The 20,302-nt window shown below is 39.5% G+C and overlaps 2 protein-coding genes across 9 annotated transcripts in view; one reads left to right on the top strand and one right to left on the bottom strand.

The window, feature by feature from the left end:
- The window catches only part of LOC100387335 (olfactory receptor 2B11), a 103,129-nt gene that overhangs the window by 56,386 nt on the left and 26,441 nt on the right, over positions 1–20,302 (bottom strand). For 2 of the 7 annotated variants that reach the window (XM_078357076.1, XM_078357073.1), the window contains exon 3: positions 12,507–12,710. The exons of 3 other annotated variants lie outside the window; for them this stretch is intronic. The gene's annotated coding sequence lies outside the window, so the exon portion shown is untranslated. Of the gene's footprint in view, positions 1–5,997; positions 7,566–12,506; positions 12,711–20,302 lie in introns of those variants that run through there. 2 more of the 7 variants (XM_078357074.1, XM_078357075.1) reach the window with 2 other exon arrangements.
- Positions 1–20,302, top strand: part of GCSAML (germinal center associated signaling and motility like) — a 29,297-nt gene that overhangs the window by 4,807 nt on the left and 4,188 nt on the right. The window contains exons 2-3 of one of the 2 annotated variants that reach the window (XM_003735264.6): positions 2,888–2,947; positions 9,636–9,685. In XM_003735264.6, the coding sequence (XP_003735312.1) occupies positions 2,888–2,947; positions 9,636–9,685 (110 nt within the window). Of the gene's footprint in view, positions 1–2,640; positions 2,948–9,635; positions 9,686–20,302 lie in introns of those variants that run through there. The other variant, XM_035281439.3, reaches the window with a different exon arrangement.

Below are 20,302 nucleotides of genomic sequence, written 5' to 3'. Positions count from 1 at the left end.
CATTAAATGGGTTGGCATCATTTTACATTTTTCTACTTTCTGAAATATCTTATTTATGAGAGTATATTTGTCACCTGAAGTTGGGTAAATTGTGTATGCGGCTGTGTAAGCTGGAATTGTTTGTTATTGATGGCATTCATGTGCCAGATTTTGCATTTTATTTTTTCCAAGGTATTCATTCTAAGTCATCATATTTATTTTACACAATTATTCATCACGTTTGTTTTGTGTCTCTAATGCTTGTTCTGAACTTCCTGTATTTCTGTCCCTCTTCCTTATTTCTTTGTTTGGTCTTTCCAGACTTTGGCTGTCTTGCCGATGTTATTATTTTCTAAGATCTGGTTCCCTGTCATATTCATTTTTACTTACAACTTTCTTGTTTCCTTTGTTTCTCCCAACTTTTTAAGACAAATGCTTACGTTGTCATTGTTAGTTATTTATATTTTCTTATGAATGTATTTTCGCAGCCTCTTTTCTTCGCACTTCACTTTATCCCGCAAATAGTCCTGTGTAGCTTGCATTATTATTTATTCCGTGGTTTTGGAAGGTTCCTTTGTGATTCCTTCTTTAGCGTAAGGATTACTTAGTGTACTCCTTATGCCGAGACATGTACACTTTCAGTTATAGCTTACTGAGTTTCAATTTTACTGCTTGGTAGTTGGAGAAATAGTGTGCACATTGTTGCTTCTGGGTGATGTTTATTAAGACTTTCTTTGTGGAGTTATAAAGTCATAAGTCAACATCCAACATTTAGAAAGTTTAAAAACAAGAAGAAAAAACCTAGAAGGTATAAAAAACTACCCATAAGCTTAATTCTTTGGCCAAGATACATTTAAAGCTTAATAAAATGCCCATTTTAAAACAGTAGAGTATTCATTGATTTGTTTATTTGGTCAACAAATTTTTGTATATCACCTATGGCCTGATATTATCTGAATTCCTCTTGATTAAGAAAAACACTTTTACTTTATTCACAGTAGAATTCAGTATCCAGTTATGTTCAGTAATACTAATGGTGTGGAATTCCAATTAGGTCCCTACTGATGCTAAGTACTTTCCTGTCTTGTTTTCAACTTTAAAATACAAACACCCTTTGGGGGTATAAGTCAGTGAACCATTAATAACCCCAAAGACAATTATTTTACCAGATTCTTTATTGACCAGTTTAGAAAGATGGAATCATGAGAAAATTGGATTCTGGGAAAAGGGGGAGAAAAAAAGGAGACACTCTTTACCTGATTTACAATCTACACTACATTTATTTTTATTTTTTACTTTTTTGAGATAGAGTCTCACTCTGTTGCCAGGCTGGAGTGCAGTGGCATGATCTTGGCTCACTGCAACCTCTGCCTCCCGGGTTCAAGTGATTCTCCTTTCTCAGCCTCCCGAGTAGCTGGGACTACAGATGCATGCGACCAAACCCGGCTAATTTTTGTATTTTTAGTAGAGATGAGGTTTCATCATGTTGGCGAGGATGGTCTCGATCTCTTGACCTCGTGATCCACCTGCCTTGGCCTCCCAAAGTGCTGGGATTGCAGGTATGAGCCACTGCACCTGGCCCAATCTACAATATTAAATAAGCATTACATCCAGATTTGACTGTAATTGTGACTATTACACAAAATCTCTCCATCAGCAACTGATTCTATAAAAATGCCCCCTCCTCTGTAAATTGACATTATTTTATATTTAACGAATACATTCTTTGCTTAGTGGCCTTGTGTGTTGATATGTAGCGATGTTTCCTGAACATATACATATGAGCTATATTCAGGGAAGGCACTTTCTCAGCCTTGGTTCCAAATACTTTCTCTGAATACTGCTGGTAAGCAGAGGTGAGGCTCGTACGTGCAAAGCTACATAGAAGCAGAAGGATAGACCAGTGTTGCAGCTGTGATTACAGAGGAAAAGAAAGCCACTCAAAGAAATGCCATGTTTGGACAACTGGTGTGGTAGAAAGTTTGATGAATCAAGTCACAAACACAAGTTGCTAACTATTGTGTTAACCATGCAAATCGCCTGATTTCTCAACTTCATCGTTTAGTGTTTGCCTGATTATCGTAAAGATGATGATAATTGATGGCAAAACACCAAGAGTAATAGAAAAAATCAGCTTTTCTGAATGTACCTAAAGATCCTGGTGTCTTATCTGTACATGGATGTCCACATGCAGCAGGGCCCAGCGAAGCTTGCTGTGGTTCAGAGGGCCAAGACTGACAGTCCTCATACACCGCAAAGGTGTGTGCAAACCTCATCTTGCCCTGGGTTGTTGCAGAGGCGGCACCTCCCTGTTGCTAAGGTCTTTGCAGCTTCTTGGGAGCTCTAACCTCCTCTGGAGATTCAGGAAGTTTGCATATTGGGTCATGATAAATCCCAAGACCGAGAGAATCGAAGGTCAGACTGTGGGCATTTTGTCCCTTCAGCCTGATCTCTGCGGTTAGTTTCTGATATACATTCCATCTGTGACTGCTTATTGATTTTTTTTTTTTTTTTTGAGACGGAGTTATGCTCTTGTTACCCAGGCTGGAGTGCAATGGCGCGATCTCGGCTCACTGCAACCTCCGCCTCCTGGGTTCAGGCAATTCTCCTGCCTCAGCCTCCTGAGTAGCTGGGATTACAGGCACGCGCCACCATGCCCAGCTAATTTTTTGTATCTTTAGTAGAGACGGTGTTTCACCATGTTGACCAGGATGGTCTCGATCTCTTGACCTTGTGATCCACCCACCTCGGCCTCCCAAAGTGCTGTGCTTATTGATTTTTAAGTAAAGGGAAGTTTGTCACAAAGAAAGGGCAGGTTTGGTTTAATGGTTCAGAAAGTTAGAGAAGAAGGTGAAAAAACTTGGAGGGTAGTAACAGTCTCTCTTTTTTCTTGTGTGTTTCCATATAGTTGCCTTGGAGAGAATCAAAAGAAGCCCAGAAAGCGAAACCCAGATGAGGAAATAAAATGGTAAGAGCAGAGCATGTCAGTTTTTTTCTTTGCGATTACTTCCAGAGTGGCTGCCCCACTAGAACTAACACCTCTCAGGGCCACTATAATAGAGTTCTCTGGTGATTACCTGCATGCCATGGCAGCAGGTTAGACATTGACTAGCGCACACGTTTTCTTTCTATTGATTGTATAATGCAAGTGTAGAAACGTAAAGCTAGAATTTCAAGTGTAGAAAGCTAGAATAAAGGATGTTTTGTTAGGGTTGGCTATATGTGGTGGCCATGTTTCCCACCTTTTCCTCGTGAGTAGACAGAATAATCTTCAAAAAACGTATCTCATCATGCCTTTTCCTTGCCTGAGACCATTCAATGGTTCTTCATTGCATCCAGAATAAAATGCAGACTCTTCACCAGGGCCTACGATTCTCTAAGAACTGGATTCTGCGTATCTCTCCAATTTGGTTCGTCTCCCTCTCCCTTCACTCACCCTCTTACAGGCATTCTCCTTTTATTTGATGTTCCTCAAGCCACCAAACTCAGCCTCACCTTAGAGCAGTTATACAAGCTACTTTTTTACTGCACAATTAAAAAAATTTTCCCTATTTGAACTTGGACTGATTGATAATGTCTCTTCCTGGAGATGCTGGCTCTCATGCCCTTCTCTGAAAGACCTCCCTCACTAGATTAGGGAGGAACTCTGCTTCTGCACCCCATGGTTTTTTTTTTTTTTGTGACAGAGTTTCGCTCTTTTCACCCAGGCTGGAGTGCAATGGCGCGATCTCGGCTCACCGCAACCTCCGCCTCCTGGGTTCAGACAATTCTCCTGCCTCAGCCTCCCGAGTAGCTGGGATTACAGGCACGTGCCACCATGCCCAGCTAATTTTTTGTATTTTTAGTAGAGACGGGGTTTCACCATGTTGACCAGAATGGTCTCGATCTCTTGACCTCGTGATCCACCCGCCTCGGCCTCCCAAAGTGCTGGGATTACAGGCTTGAGCCACCGCGCCCGGCCAACCCCATGGTTTTATGACAGTAGGACCTGCATGTATTTGTTGTGGCCTTTATCTCCACTTGTAACTATACGTTGCTTGAGCTCTTTACAGTCCACTTCCTTCATAGACCATATGCACATTAACGTCATGTCATTTCACTTCCTAGTGCGTTATCTGTTACCCAACCCTTACAAGACACTCAATGGAAAAAAGAAAAAAAATGGAGTGGAAAAATAGTAGATATCTTGATGTTGATATCTTCCCTCAGCTTAGACGAACAGAAACACCCTGCCTTCCTTGTTGGTTAACCTTAGGCTTTTCATACTTTTGCAGTAGCCTCTTTTTTAATAATTTCATCTCAACGTCTTGGTTTCTGTCTCTGAGATGGCTCTTCTCTTCCATGGTATGAAGGGACAGAGGATGGAGGAGATGAGCCAGGTATCTGTTGGTGATGTGAAGTGAGGATTGCAGGCATCAGCCCCTCCCAGATGTTTGAATGAGGACAGTTTCCTGCACAAAGGAGAGCTGACTTCATGAGTCAGCCCTCAGGGACAGCGGAGTTGACTGTGCCTGTCTTCTAACCCTTTCTCATGCTCCCCCCAACTCCTCTCATGGTTTGTAAGTGGAGAGGAGGTAGCAATGATTTGGCGATGTTATTGAACCGAGGTTCTTTTATCAGCTGCTGTGAATCAGTTCTGTATAATATCTTTTAAACACATAAAGCATTTAATTTAGGCAAAAACTAGTCATTTAAACTAGGCTTTTGTTTCATCATGTCTAAAGTAAGATCTGCACTAGATGTCGTTTCCTAATATTTTTCTGTTAAAGAAACTGAAGTGTTAACATTTTCAAACACCAGCAAGTCTTTATTACAAGCAGACATTAACTAAATGAAGATGAATTAAGTGTCTTTAGGGTTTTCCCATGCAAGGAAATTTTATAAGCAAGACTCATAGAATTTTCACTAGTCAGCATGGTGAGGAAGATCTGAACCATTCTACTATTCTAGTGAATTGCAGTCAAATATGTATGTTTCATGTGGGCTAAGAAGTTGATTTTCCTTTTGGCTAATTTCACAGGATGATGTCTATTAAATAAAGTTGGATTTTCTACATCTTGCTGAGTCAGTTTTGATTATTAGATTTTTACCAGAGTATTATTCATTTAAACACATTTACAGAAAGAACAGTGTGAGCTCTTTCAAGTCACTTGGCTTTTAAGATTTAGGCTTATAGAGGTATAGCCCAGTAAAATTCACCCTTCTTATATGTCCAGTTTGATACGTTTAGGAAAAACAGACAGTCATGTAATCACCACTATCAAGATATAGAATATTTCCACCACCCCTCCCTTTCCCTTCAACCCCTGGTAACCACTGATCTGATTTCTGTTTTGCTTTTTTCCAGGATGTCGTAACATCATTGCTTTTATCTTTATTACAGTTTTTTTTTTTGCTTTCCTTAGTTTTTAAAGTTGTGGCTATTCTAATTGTTTTGAATTCAAAACTTAATAGTTTTCTTCTCAAATTTTTCTTGTTTAGGAATGGAAGCGTATATGAACATAAACTTTCCCTCTAAATAATATTTTACCTGTATTCTGTGTGGCATAAAGGAAATACTATTATTGTCTAATATTTTGCAAATTTTAATTTATTCTTGGACCTGAATAGATTTTAAATTTCAAATATTGCTTTGTAGTCTTAAGTATAATTTAAATTTTATTTCATTGTTACCAGTGTCTGCATGGTCTGTGTTATTTCTGCTTTATGGATTTTATTAAAGTCTTCTTCATCCTATATGTTAGTTTTGAGGCAAGTTACTTACAGTCTCTAAATTTTGGGTTCTTCATATGTAAAACAGCCTTAAAATACTACAAGTTTAGCTTCTGTTTGTGGGAAAAGAAATAAGTGCACATTATTATGTACACAAATTTTGAACATATATAATCTTTTGTTCAAAGATTGTAATTTTGAAATTTGTCTGCAAGAGAAACCTTATTGTGTATTTCAGATATGCTCTGTCATTATTTTTCCTACTTTTTATCAGCTGAGAGAAATTAATCTACTGTTTTGAGTTACCTTTCATGCGTTCTTTTTCTTTCTTTCATATGGATTCTAAATATTTTGGTGTGTAGCAATTCATGACAGTATTAGTGTTCGTTGGTTTTAATCTTTATCATGCCATCTCTGTCCAGCTCCTTTTCTGTAATGAGGGGCTTGCTAAAGTCTCATCTTCTGGAGTGTGAGAAGGTCCCTGTGATGGGATATCAAGGACACCTGAGGACATTGCAGGCAGCAATGTATGTTAACAAGTTAAGATATTTGTTACCTCCTCACACAGTTACCATTACTTTTGTGTGTGATGAGAATGCTTGAGCTCTACCCTCAGTGAATTTCAAGCACTCATCACTGACTATAGTCACCATGTCTCAGAATTCCTGTGTCATTAGTTTTTTTCCTCCTGTGAAGTCAGTTTTCAGACTTAAGAATTTATTTTTTATGCCTTTTCTCTCATTATATCTTTGAATACTTTTGTTTCATTTGTTTGAATCTGTTTTTTGAGATGAAGTCTTGCTGCTGTCGCCCTGGTTGGAGCGCAATGGCATGATCTCTGTTCACTGCAACCTCCGCCTCCCTGGTTCCAGCGGTTCTGCCTCAGCTTCCCGAGTAGCTGAGACTACAGGTGCATACCACCATGGCTGGCTAATATACACCTTTTTTTGTACAAACAGGGTTTTGCCATGTTGCCCAGTCTGGCCTCAAACTTCTGGGCTCAAGTGATCCACCCTCCTTGGCCTCCCAAAGTGCTAAGATTACAGGCATGGACCACCATACCTGGCCTGTTTTTAAAACTGATATATCATCCTTGTATATATTTTGGGGGTACCTGTGATATTTTGCTACATGTATACAATGTGTACTGATTAAATCAGAGTACTTGTGATATCCATCTGCTCAAACATCCATTTTTTCTTTGTGTTGGGAACATTACAATTCTTTTCTTCTAGCTCTTTTGAAATGTATAATAATTACTGTTTTTTTTTTTTTGAGATGGAGTTTTACTCTTATTGCCCAGGTGGGAGTGCAATGGCATGATCTTGGCTCACCACACCCTCCGCCTCCCAGGTTCAAGTGAATCTCCCGCAGCAGCCTCCAGAGTAGCTGGGATTACAGGCATGCGCCACCACGCTGGGCTAATTTTGTATTTTTAGTAGAAATGGGGTTTTATCATGTTGGTCAGGCTGGTCTTGAACTTCCAGCCTCAGATGATCCATCTGCCTTGGCCTCCGAAAGTGCTGGGATTACAGGCGTGAGCCACCACGTCCGGACTAAATTATTCTCATCTACAGTTTTCCTCACTGTGCTATCAAATGCTAGAACTTATTTCTTCTAGCTAACTATATTATTGTACCTATTACCTATTAGCTAACTTTTGTACCTATTAGCTAACTTCTCTTCATTCTTTCCTCCCCTATTAGTGTTGTTTTAATTTATATACAAATGTTATCATTCTCTACGATTATTTTCCTGGTTTAGGCAGTCCACTTTCCTCCTCCATTTGTTATTGTTAATGATTATTAACAATGTTACATTAATAATTATTAACAATAATATATGTTATATTAATAATATATGTTATATTATTAATAATTATTAACAAAAATATATATGCTATATTAATAATTATTAACAATAATACATATGTTATATTATTAATAATTATTAACAATAATATATATTTTATATTAATAATTATTAACAATAATATATGTTATATTAATAATTATTAACAATAATATGTTATATTAATAATTATTAATTATATATATATATTTGTTTTGTTTGTGTTGTCCAGTTCATCTTTGTAACTGTGCGCTTAGTATTCTGAATGAAAGGAGATCATTTGTGAGATAAAACTGTGTGCATGCACAGGTGTGTATGCATGTGTGTTTAAGGAGGGTGCCGAAGAGAAACAAGCTACAGCTGTCACTGAACCAAATGAGGGCAGCTCACCTGGCACTGTAAAGGGAAACATCCACATGGAGGTTCGCTGCAGGACAAAGGAGGTGTCTATTTGCGGGTCTCAGGCTTAAGACCCGTCCTCTTCAATGGCTTACAAGCAAGGGTTTTTAAAGGCAGGGGTAAATTTCAGGAAAGAAGAATTTACAGGCAAAATTGTAAATCAATACATGGAGATTACAGTTCGTTTGGCTAAAAAGGTGAGATACCTTGAAGCTGAGGGGGAAGGGTGCCTTATAAATCATAGGTGGTCGTTTGTAGGGACATGGATGAATCTGGAGAACATCATCCTCAGCAAACTGACACAAGAACAGAAAATGAAACACCGCATATTCTCACTCATAGGCGGGTGATGAAAAATGAGAACACATGGACACAGAAAGGGGAGTACTAAACACTGGGGTCTATTGGGGGGAAAAGGGGAGGGCCAGTGGGAGGGGGAGGTGGGGAGGGATAGCCTGGGGAGAAATGCCAAATGTGGGTGAAGGGGAGAAGAAAAGCAAAGCACACTGCCATGTGTGTACCTACGCAACTGTCTTGCATGCTCTGCTCATGTACCCCAAAACCTAAAATCCAATAAAAAATTTAAAAAAAAAAAGAAAAGAAAGATTCTTTGATGTGCAATTGTTTAAGAAAGCAAAGCTTTGTCTAAAAGTATGGGGTCAAGAGAAAGGAATGTTAAGGTCTGGCCCCTGGGCATGATTTCCTCCAGGCTCCTCAGGAAGAAATTTAGACAAAGCCTGGCGGTGGGAGCTCAGTCCTCAGCTCCATCGTGCCTGAGGTCCGTGTGCCAGATGATGTGTTTGTGGAGGTCCAGGCTTCCTCCGGCTGATCAGCTGCTCATCTACTTCTCAGGGCTCTCTGGGTGGCTGTAATTTCCGTTGAAGGAACTCATGACTTTCCTTTATTTCCTTGCTTGTGGGTGCCTGACAGGCTTCCAAGAGGGGGGTCTCTGCTCTGTTGCAAAGCCCAGGCTTTGATTGTGGCATGTCGTTTTAGAATACTTCCTCCCCAGATATTTTTCACTTAGCCCAGGCTCATCTCTGTACTGTGTGTGGAACTGGCTGTCCTTGAGATGTGTAGCTTATTACAAGTTGTATCCTTTTCCACATTTTCCCTTAAATTTAGGAGTCTGAGTGACAGAGAAATAAAAGGTGATGTGCTGGCAACCCCATCTCCTCCCCACTGCCTCTGGCTCCTCTTTATTGTGTAAATTGTGTCCCTTTGGAAATAATCTCTATTTCTTTAATCACTGGCCCACACTTATTAATGTGTATGACTGTAAAGTTTTAGTTAGAATTTGTAAGACTCTCTTATTTACCTTTAAGGATTTATACACCCTCATCAAGAATAGCAGAGAAATAAATGTCAAAACTTCCAATTTTCTCTCTTGAATTGTTCTAAATTTCACTATATTATACATATGTTTTTATACATGTGATAATACGTGTGGTCTGATAATCTAATAATTTCCTTGGCTCCATGCTCTATGGAACTTTGTTTTCCACTGTTCATTGTTTTCCTAGATTTTTGTGGTTTTTCAAAAAAGGGTAGAGTAAGCAGCCTTTTAATTTTATTTAGAATTTGCGTGGTAAATCTAACAATGGCCTTAGGTTAAGGGTGACCAAATGCTTTGAAAGGCATTTTCAGCTTCGGAGAACCTGGAGTATCTCATGTTACTGTCTCTTTCCTTGTAGGGAGGAAATGACTGCGTTTGAAAGAAAACACCAAGATCAAGATAAGAAAAGTAAGTCATTGCTCCATGATATTTTTCACAATGGGGAAGTGTAAATTGAAGCATCCAGTTATCAGACGCCTTTGATCCTATTGTAATAAAAGACTGGAGAAGAGGCTGCTTGGAGTTCTTACTCTATCAGAAAACGGATCACATCGTTCTTGGAATTAAAGTAATATTTGTATATTATTTTTTTGATCAGCATTTAATAACTTTTGTGGGAAGAAGTTAACCAAAATTCTCTTAATTTTAATTTATACACTGGTGTTTCAAAATAGGGCCTTTGAATGTTAGCAGGTGATAAAAAACGTACTTTTTTTGTTCTCAAGAAGTTGCAAGAAGCTGATGGTACACTCCTGTAGTCCTAGCTACTTGGGAGGCTGAAGTAGAAGGATTCTTTGAGGCCAGGAGTTAGAGTTCAGTCTGAGCAATGTAGCAAGAGCCTGTCTCTTAATAAAAAGAATTTGCTCTGTTTGCCATAGTATACAGGTATAGTAATCATGTAATTACTCAAAATCCAAGGTTATGAATAACAGGGCTCAGCCTCTGTGGACAAGCATATTTAAAGGAAACTCTCTGTTTCTTTTTCACCCCAACTTTATTGAGGTATAACTGACAAATAAAAATTGCCTAATATTCAAGGTGTGCAATGCGATAATCTGACATACACACACACACACACACACACACACCCCTTGTGTAATGATTACTACATCAAATTAATATATACATCACTATACAGAGCTACCATCTTGTATGAATGTGGGAACATATGGACACTTGAGATCTATTTCCTTAGCAAATTTCAAATAAAGAATACTACATTGTTAACTAACAAGCAATGGGAAAGGATTTCCTATTCAATACATGGTGCTGGGTTAACTGGTTAGCCATACACAGAGAATTGAAACTGGACCCCTTATGCCATATACAAAGATTAACTTAAGATGGATTAAAGACCTAAATGTAAAATCCAAAGCTATAAAAACCCTGTGAGACAACCTAGGCAATACCATTCAGAACACAGAAACAAGCAAATATGTGATGGTGAAGACACCAAAAGCAATTGTAACAAAAGCAGAAATGGACAAATGGGATTCAGTTAAAGTGCTTCTGCACAGCAAAAATAACTCTCAAGAGTGAATAGATGACCAGGCATGTTGGCTCACACCTATAATCCCAGCACTTCGGGAGGCCGAGGCAGGCAGATCATAAGGTCAGGAGACTGAGACCATCCTGGCTAACATGGTGAAACCCTGTCTCTACTAAAAATACCAAAAATTAGCCAGGTATGGTGGCATGTACCTGTAATCCCAGCTACTGTGGAGGCTGAGGCAGGAGAATTGCTCGAACCCAGGAAGTGGAGGTTGCAATGAGCTGAGATCGCGCCATTGCACTCCAGCCTGGATGACAGAATGAACCTCCATCTCAAAAAAAAAAAAAACAAAACAAAACAACGAACAGACCACCTGCAGAATGGGAGGAAATTTTTGCAAACCATGCATCTGACGGAGGTCTAATATCTAGCACCTATAAGGAACTTAAATTTACAGGAATAAAACAACTCCATTAAAAACTGGGAAAAGGGTTGGGCACGGTGGCACACGCCTGTAATCCCAGCACTTTGAGAGGCTGAGGCAGGTGGATCATGAGGTCAGGGGTTTGAGACCAGCCTGACCAACATGGTGAAACCCTGTCTCTACTAAAAATACAAAAATTAGCCTGGCATGGTGGCATTTGCCTGTAATCTCAGCTATTTGGGAGGCTGAGGCAGGAGAACTGCTTGAACCCAGGAGGCGGAGGTTGCAGTAAGCCAAGATTGTGCCATTTCACTCCAGCCTGGGTGACAGAGAGAGTCTCTGTCTCAAAAATAAAATAAAATAAAATAAAATAAAATAAAATAAAAAGTGGGAAAAGAACATAAACAGACACTTTTCAAAAGAAGACATACCATGTGACCAACAATCATATGAAAAAAAAGCTCACTATCACTGATCATTAAAAATGTGTATCAAAATGACAATGAGATGCCATCCCACAGCAGTCAGAATGGCTATCATTAAAAGTAAAAAAAAAAAAAAAAACAGATGCTGGTGAGGTTGTGGAGAAAAGGTATAAGTGTAATTTAGTTCAACCATTGTGGAAGACAGTGTGGTGATTCTATTCTGCCTAAAGACAAAACTACCATTTGACCCAGCATTCCCATTACTAGGTATATATCCAAAGGAATATAAATCATTCTATTATAAAGACACTTGCATGTGTGTGCTCACTGCAATACTATTCACAATAGCACAGACATGGAATCAACCTAAATGCCCATCAATAATAGACTGGATAAAGAAAATGCTGTACATATATACCATGGAATATTACAGAGCCATAAAAAGGATAAGATCATGCTCTTTGCAGGGACATGATGGAGCCAGAGGCCATTATTCTCAGCAAAGTAATACAGGAACAGAAAACCAAATACCATATGTTCTCACTTTTATAAGTGGGAACTAAATGATGAGAATACACGAAAACAGAGAGATATACCACGCACTGGGGCCTAGCGGGGTGCAGAATAGGAGGAGGAAAGGATCAGGGGCAATAACTAATGGGTGCTAGGCTTAATACCTGAGTGAGGAAATAATCTGTGCAACAACCCCCCATGACACAAGTTTACTCATGGGACAAACCTCCACACGCACCCCAAAATTAAAATAAAAGTTAAAAAAATGGAAAGAGAATACTACATCGTTAACTCTGGTCACATGCTGTACCCTGTCTTATTCATCTTATACTGCAAGTTTGTGTGCTTTGACCAACATTTTCCCATTTCTCTCACCTCCCAGTCACTGGCAACCACGGTATTACTCTCTGCTTCTGTAAAGAAGCTCAGTTTCTTGTTGCGGTTGTTTCCACTGTCTTCTCATGCTTTTTGAAATAATTGTATAGCCTCATTGTTTGGAACTTTGCATTTCCCCATCACATCTCAGATCACAGTAAGTTGCCTTACTCCACTGCCACTCCACTGAGCAATTTCCATGGGCTACGAAAGAAATTTATTTAAGAAAACATCATCATGACCATAAATATAATAACATATTTAAAAAGCGTCTCAAATAAAATTGTTAAATGATGCTATGATTTCTATTCATGTATATGTATGTGCTTTTACTAAATCATGGTGTAAAATACATTGCTAACTGTGAGTCAGGTTCAGAAAAGTTGAATGCATTTATCCAATGGCAACGACTGACTTTAAAGAACAATTTCCAATCTTACTCTTTTTTTTTTGAGACGGAGTTTCGCTGTTGTTACCCAGGCTGCAGTGCAATGGCACGATCTCAGCTCACCACAACCTCCGCCTCCTGGGTTCAAGCAATTCTCCTGCCTCAGCCTCCCGAGTAGCTGGGACTACAGGCACGTGCCACCATGCCCAGCTAATTTTTGTATTTTTAGTAGAGATGGGGTTTCACCATGTTGACCAGGATGGTCTCGATCTCTTGACCTCGTGATCTTGAACTCGGCCTCCCAAAGTGCTGGGATTATAGGCATGAGCCACCGCGCCCGGCCTCCAATCTTACTCTTAAATGCCCTTTCTCTAGTATTTGTAAGTGTTTCTCAAGCTCTACCTCCTGAAAGTGTTGCTTCCTTGATTTGTTGGACACCACACTGTAGTCTTGAGATCCTCAGTTGCTGACCACCTACCTACCACTCTGTCAGCACACTTTCTTTGGTAAAATATAAAACGATGGTGCTCCTTAGTGATCATTCTTGGAATTTTTCTACTCTTTTGAAGTGTTTGTGTGTGATTGATCTTATTTCTTTTTCTAATTTTTTTTTTTTTTTTTTTTAATGTGTGTGAGTTACTTGGGTGGGTAAGGGAGATATTTTCAGCCAGAAGGAGCTAAAATCATAGGTGTGAAATATAGAATTACACAATGTAACATTAATAGAATCATTGTGCCTTTTTTTTAAAATTTTTTATTGGATTATAGGTTTTGGGGTACATGAGCAGAGCATGCAAGACAGTTGCGTAGGTACACACATGGCAGTGTGCTTTCTTTTTTTCTCCCCTTCACCCACATTTGGCATTTCTCCCCAGGCTATCCCTCCCCACCTCCCCCTCCCACTGACCCTCCCCTTTTCCCCCCAATAGACCCCAGTGTTTAGTACTCCCCTTTCTGTGTCCATGTATTCTCATTTTTCATCACCCACCTATGAGTGAGACTATGCGGTGTTTCATTTTCTGTTCTTGTGTCAGTTTGCTGAGGATGATGTTCTCCAGATTCATCCATGTCCCTACAAACGACACAAACTCATCATTTCTGATTGCTGCATAATATTCCATGGTGTATATGTGCCACATTTTTCCAATCCAGTCTATTATCAATGGGCATTTGGGTTGATTCCAGGTCTTTGCTATTGTAAACAGTGCTGCAATGAACATTCGTGTACATGTGTCCTTATAGTAGAACGATTTATAGTCTTTTGGATATATACCCAGTAATGGGATTGCTGGGTCAAATGGAATTTCTATTTCTAAGGCCTTGAGGAATCGCCACACCGTCTTCCACAATGGTTGAACTAATTTACACTCCCACCAACAGTGTAAAAGTGTTCCTTTTTCTCCACATCCTCTCCAGCATCTGTTGTCTCCAGATTTTTTAATGATCACCATTCTAACTGGCGTGAGGGTATCTCAATGTGGTTTTGATTTGCATCTCTCTGATGACCAGTGACGATGAGCATTTTTTCATATAATTGTTGGCCTCATATATGTCTTCTTTCGTAAAGTATCTGTTCATATCCTTTGCCCACTTTTGAATGGGCTTGTTTGTTTTTTTCCTGTAAATCTGTTTGAGTTCTTTGTAAATTCTGGATATCAGCCCTTTGTCAGATGGGTAGACTGCAAAAATTTTTTCCCATTCTGTTGGTTGCCAATCCACTCTAGTGACTGTTTCTTTTGCCGTGCAGAAGCTGTGGAGTTTCATTAGGTCCCATTTGTCTATTTTGGCTTTTGTTGCCAATGCTTTTGGTGTTTTGTTCATGAAGTCCTTGCCTACTCCTATGTCCTGGATAGTTTTGCCTAGATTTTCTTCTAGGGTTTTTATGGTGCCAGGTCTTATGTTTAAGTCTTCAATCCATCTGGAGTTAATTTTAGTGTAAGGTGTCAGGAAGGGGTCCAGTTTCTGCTTTCTGCACATGGCTAGCCAGTTTTCCCAACACCATTTGTTAAACATGGAATCCTTGCCCCATTGCTTGTTTTTGTCAGGTTTATCAAAGATTGTATAGTTGTACGTATGTTGTGTTGTCTCCGGTGCCTCTGTTTTGTTCCATTGGTCTATATCTCTGTTTTGGTACCAGTACCATGCTGTTTTGATTACTGTAGCCTTGTAGTATAGTTTGAAATCCGGTAGTGTGATGCCCCCCACTGTGTTCTTTTTGCTTAGAATTGACTTGGCTATGCGGGCTCTCTTTTGGTTCCATATGAAGTTCATGGTGGTTTTTTCCAGTTCTGTGAAGAAAGTCGATGGTAGCTTGATGGGGATAGCGTTGATTCTGTAAATTACTTTGGGCAGTATAGCCATTTTCACAATATTAATTCTTCCTAACCATGAACATGGAATGTTTCTCCATCTGTTTGTGTCCTCTCTGATTTCGTTGAGCAGTGGTTTGTAGTTCTCCTTGAAGAGGTCTCTTACGTTCCTTGTGAGTTGTATTCTAAGGTATTTGATTCTTTTTGTAGCAATTGCGAATGGCAGTTCACTCTTGATTTGGCTTTCTTTAAGTCTGTTATTGGTGTAGACGAATGCTTGTGATTTTTGCACATTGATTTTATATCCTGAGACTTTGCTGAAGTTGCTTATCAGTTTCAGGAGTTTTTTGGCTGAGGCAATGGGGTCTTCTAGGTATACTATCATGTCGTCTGCAAATAGAGACAATTTGGCTTCCACCTTTCCTATTTGAATACCCTTTATTTCTTTTTCTTGCCTGATTGCTCTGGCTATAACTTCCAGTACTATATTGAATAGGAGTGGTGAAAGAGGGCATCCTTGTCTAGTGCCAGATTTCAAAGGGAATGCTTCCAGTTTTTGCCCATTCAGTATGATATTGGCTGTTGGTTTGTCATAAATAGCTTTTATTACTTTGAGATACGTTCCATTGATACCGAGTTTATTGAGGGTTTTTAGCATAAAGGGCTGTTGAATTTTGTCAAATGCCTTCTCTGCGTCAATTGAGATAATCATGTGGTTTTTGTTTTTGGTTCTGTTTACGTGGTGAATTACATTTATAGACTTGCGTATGTTGAACCAGCCTTGCATCCCTGGGATGAATCCTACTTGATCATGATGAATAACTTTTTTGATTTGCTGTTGCAATCGGCTTGCCAATATTTTATTGAAGATTTTTGCATCTATGTTCATCATGGATATTGGCCTGAAGTTTTCTTTTCTCGTTGGGTCTCTGCCGGGTTTTGGTATCAGGATGATGTTGGTCTCATAAAATGATTTTGGAAGGATTCCCTCTTTTTGGATTGTTTGAAATAGTTTTAGAAGAAATGGTGCCAGCTCTTCCTTGTGTGTCTGGTAGAATTCGGCTGTGAACCCGTCTGGACCTGGGCGTTTTTTGTGTGGTAGGCTCTTAATTGCTGCCTCAACTTCAGACCTTGTTATTGGTCTATTCATAGTTTCAGCTTCCTCCTGGTTTAGGCTTGGGAGGACACAGGAATCCAGGAATTTGTCCATTTCTTCCAGGTTTACTAGTTTATGCGCATAGAGTTGTTTGTAATATTTTCTGATGATGGTTTGAATTTCTGTGGAATCTGTGGTGATTTCCCCTTTATCATTTTTTATTGCATCTATTTGGTTGTTCTCTCTTTTCTTTTTAATCAATCTGGCTAGTGGTCTGTCTATTTTGTTGATCTTTTCAAAAAACCAGCTCTTGGATTTATTGATTTTTTGAAGGGTTTTTCGTGTCTCAATCTCCTTCAGCTCAGCTCTGATCTTAGTTATTTCTTGTCTTCTGCTGGGTTTTGAGTTTTTTTGATCTTGCTCCTCTAGCTCTTTCAATTTTGACGATAGGGTGTCAATTTTGGATCTCTCCATTCTCCTCATATGGGCACTTATTGCTATATACTTTCCTCTAGAGACTGCTTTAAATGTGTCCCAGAGGTTCTGGCACGTTGTGTCTTCGTTCTCATTGGTTTCGAAGAACTTCTTTATTTCTGCCTTCATTTCGTTGTTTACCCAGTCAACATTCAAGAGCCAGTTGTTCAGTTTCCATGAAGCTGTGTGGTTCTGGGTCTGTTGCTGAATTCTGAGTTCTAACTTGATTGCACTATGGTCTGAGAGGCTGTTTGTTATGATTTCAGTTGTTTTGCATTTGTTGAGCAGTGCTTTACTTCCAATTATGTGGTCAATTTTAGAGTAGGTGTGATGTGGTGCTGAGAAGAATGTGTATTCTGTGGATTTGGGGTGGAGAGTTCTGTAAATGTCTATCAGGTTTGCTTGCTCCAGGTCTGAGTTCAAGCCCTGGATATCCTTGTTGATTTTTTGTCTGGTAGATCTGTCTAGTATTGACAGTGGAGTGTTAAAGTCTCCCACTATTATTGTGTGGGAGTCTAAGTCCTTTTGTAAGTCATTAAGAACTTGCCTTATGTATCTGGGTGCTCCTGCATTGGGTCCATATATGTTTAGGATCGTTAGCTCTTCTTGTTGTATCGATCCTTTTACCATTATGTAATGGCCTTCTTTGTCTCTTTTGATCTTTGTTGCTTTAAAGTCTATTTTATCAGAGATGAGAATTGCAACTCCTGCTTTTTTTTGCTTTCCATTTGCTTGGTAAATCTTCCTCCATCCCTTTATTTTGAGCCTTTGTGTATCCTTGCATGTGAGATGGGTTTCCTGGATACAGCACACTGATGGGTTTTGGCTTTTTATCCAATTTGCCAGTCTGTGTCTTTTGATTGGTGCATTTAGTCCATTTACATTTAGGGTTAATATTGTTATGTGTGAATTGGATACTGCCATTTTGATGCTAAGTGGCTGTTTTGCCTGTTAGTTGTTGTAGATTCTTCATTATGTTGATGCTCTTTAGCATTCAGTGTGATTTTGGAATGGCTGGTACTGGTTGATCCTTTCTATGTGTAGTGCCTCTTTTAGGAGCTCTTGTAAAGCAGGCCTGCTGGTGACAAAATCTGTGAGTACTTGCTTGTTCGCAAAGGATTTTATTTTTCCTTCACTTCTGAAGCTCAGTTTGGCTGGATATGAAATTCTGGGTTGAAAGTTCTTTTCTTTAAGAATGTTGAATATTGGCCCCCACTCTCTTCTGGCTTGTAGTGTTTCTGCCGAGAGATCTGCTGTGAGTCTGATGGGCTTCCCTTTCTGGGTGACCCGACCTTTCTCTCTGGCTGCCCTTAGTATTCTCTCCTTTATTTCAACCCTATTGAATCTGACGATTATGTGCCTTGGGGTTGCTCTTCTTGCGGAATATCTTTGTGGTGTTCTCTGAATTTCCTGCAATTGAGTGTTGGCCTGTCTTGCTAGGTGGGGGAAATTTTCCTGGATGATGTCCTGAAGAGTATTTTCCAGCTTGGATTCATTCTCTTCGTCCCCTTCTGGTATACCTATCAAACGTAGGTTAGGTCTTTTCACATAGTCCCACATTTCTTGGAGACTTTGTTCATTCCTTTTTGTGTTTTTTTCTCTAGTCTTGGTTTCTCGTTTTATTTCACTGAGTTGGTCTTCGACTTCTGATATTCTTTCTTCTGCTTGGTCAATTCGGCTATTGAAACTTGTGCATGCTTCGCGAAGTTCTCGTATTGTGTTTCTCAGCTCCTTTAATTCATTCATATTCCTCTCTAAGGTATCCATTCTTGTTATCATTTCCTCAAATCTTTTTTCAAATCTTTTCTCAAGGTTCTTAGTTTCTTTGCATTGATTTAATACATGATCTTTTAGCTCACCAAAGTTTCTCATTATCCATCTTCTGAAGTCTAATTCCGTCATTTCGTCACAGTCATTCTCCGTCCAGCTTTGTTCCCTTGCTGGTGAGGAGTTTTGGTCCTTTCTAGGAGGCGAGGTGTTCTGGTTTCGGGTGTTTTCCTCCTTTTTGCGCTGGTTTCTTCCCATCTTTGTGGATTTGTCTGCTGGTCGTCTGCGTAGTTGCTGACTTTTCGATTGGGTCTCTGAGTGGACACCCTGAATGTTGATGATGAAGTATTTCTGTTGCTTGGTTTTCCTTCTACCGGTCTAGCCCTTCGCTGTATGAGTGCTGAGGTCCTCTCCAGACCCTGCTTGTCTGGGGTGCACCTCTAGCAGCTGTGGCACAGCGAGGGATGCTACCAGTTTCTTTTTCTGCTATCTTTGTCCCAGGATGGTGCCTGCCTAATGTCAGTCTTTTGGATATAGAGGGGTCAGGGAGCTGCTTGAGGAGACAGTTTGTACTTTATAGGGGTTTAATTGCTGAGCTGTGAGCAGTGTTGTTCATTCAGGGCTGTTAGGCTGCTATGTTTGATTCTGCTGCAACAGAGCTCATTAAAAAAACCCTTTTTTTTTCTCAAATGCTCTGTGTTGAGGGGTTTGGGCTTTATTTTTGGATGTCCGTTGAGGTCCTGCCCAGCTAGGATGCAGACTAGCCACTGTTTGCCTGCCGAGGCTCTGCCCTGCTGTTGTGAGGCTCACCCTGGCTCAGCTCTTCTGCTGTTCTCCGCCACGCCCTGCGGTGGAGTCTCTTTTTCTAATTTTTAATCGAATTTTTTGGTGAAGGCATTTGGCAGTGTGGCATGTATTGTAAAGAACACTTTTTTTTTTGAGATGTAGTTTCAGTCTTATTGCTCAGGCTGGAATGAGGTGGCACGATCTTGGCTCACTGCAACCTCCACCTCCTGGTTTCAAGAGATTCTCCTGCTTCAGCCTCCTGAGTAGCTGGGATTACAGGCATGTACGACCATGCCAGGCTAATTTTGTATTTTTTGTAGAGATGGGTTTCTCCATGTTGGACAGTCTGGTCTCAAACTCCTGACCTCAGGTGGTCCACCCGCCTTGGCCAATCAAAGTGCTGGGATTACAGGCATGAACCACTGTGCCCGATTGTAAAGAATATATTTTACATATAGATACAAATGCTTTGATAGTTACATACTATTCATATTTTTTGTTTCATTTGGCCAGCCTTGCAAATTATATTTATTTTCAAATGTTTCCTTTCAATTAAAATTTCAAAATCCTAAGCTTAAAATTGTTCACCATATTCTCTTATGTATTTAGTATTTGCAGGATTTATCGTGATGCCCTTTTGTTTGTTTCTAACATTGTTTCTTCTCATAAATAGGAATGGTTGCCATATTTAGAATTCTGTAAATTCTAAAATTTACAGAATTAAATATAGTAAAAAGTTAGTAGTGGATTTCAGATTCACACATATGTAAATTGCTTCAGCATTCATAGATGGAATTAACATCAATCTGCATATTTGTATGTAACTTGAAATAGTTACTCATGTTATTTCTGTACCTATCTCTATAGTGAGTGTTCATTTTAAAGAATTGTATGATTTTCCTGTGATATTTACATAAAATTTAAATCTTAAATTTGCAACTGTAATCATTCTTTATGCTTATCATATTGCATTGAC

Source organism: Callithrix jacchus, chromosome 19 (genome assembly GCF_049354715.1).
Source record: "Callithrix jacchus isolate 240 chromosome 19, calJac240_pri, whole genome shotgun sequence".
Lineage (NCBI taxonomy): Eukaryota > Metazoa > Chordata > Mammalia > Primates > Cebidae > Callithrix > Callithrix jacchus.
Note: the sequence above shows the minus strand (reverse complement) of the source record. Positions and strands in the feature narration are given on the sequence as shown.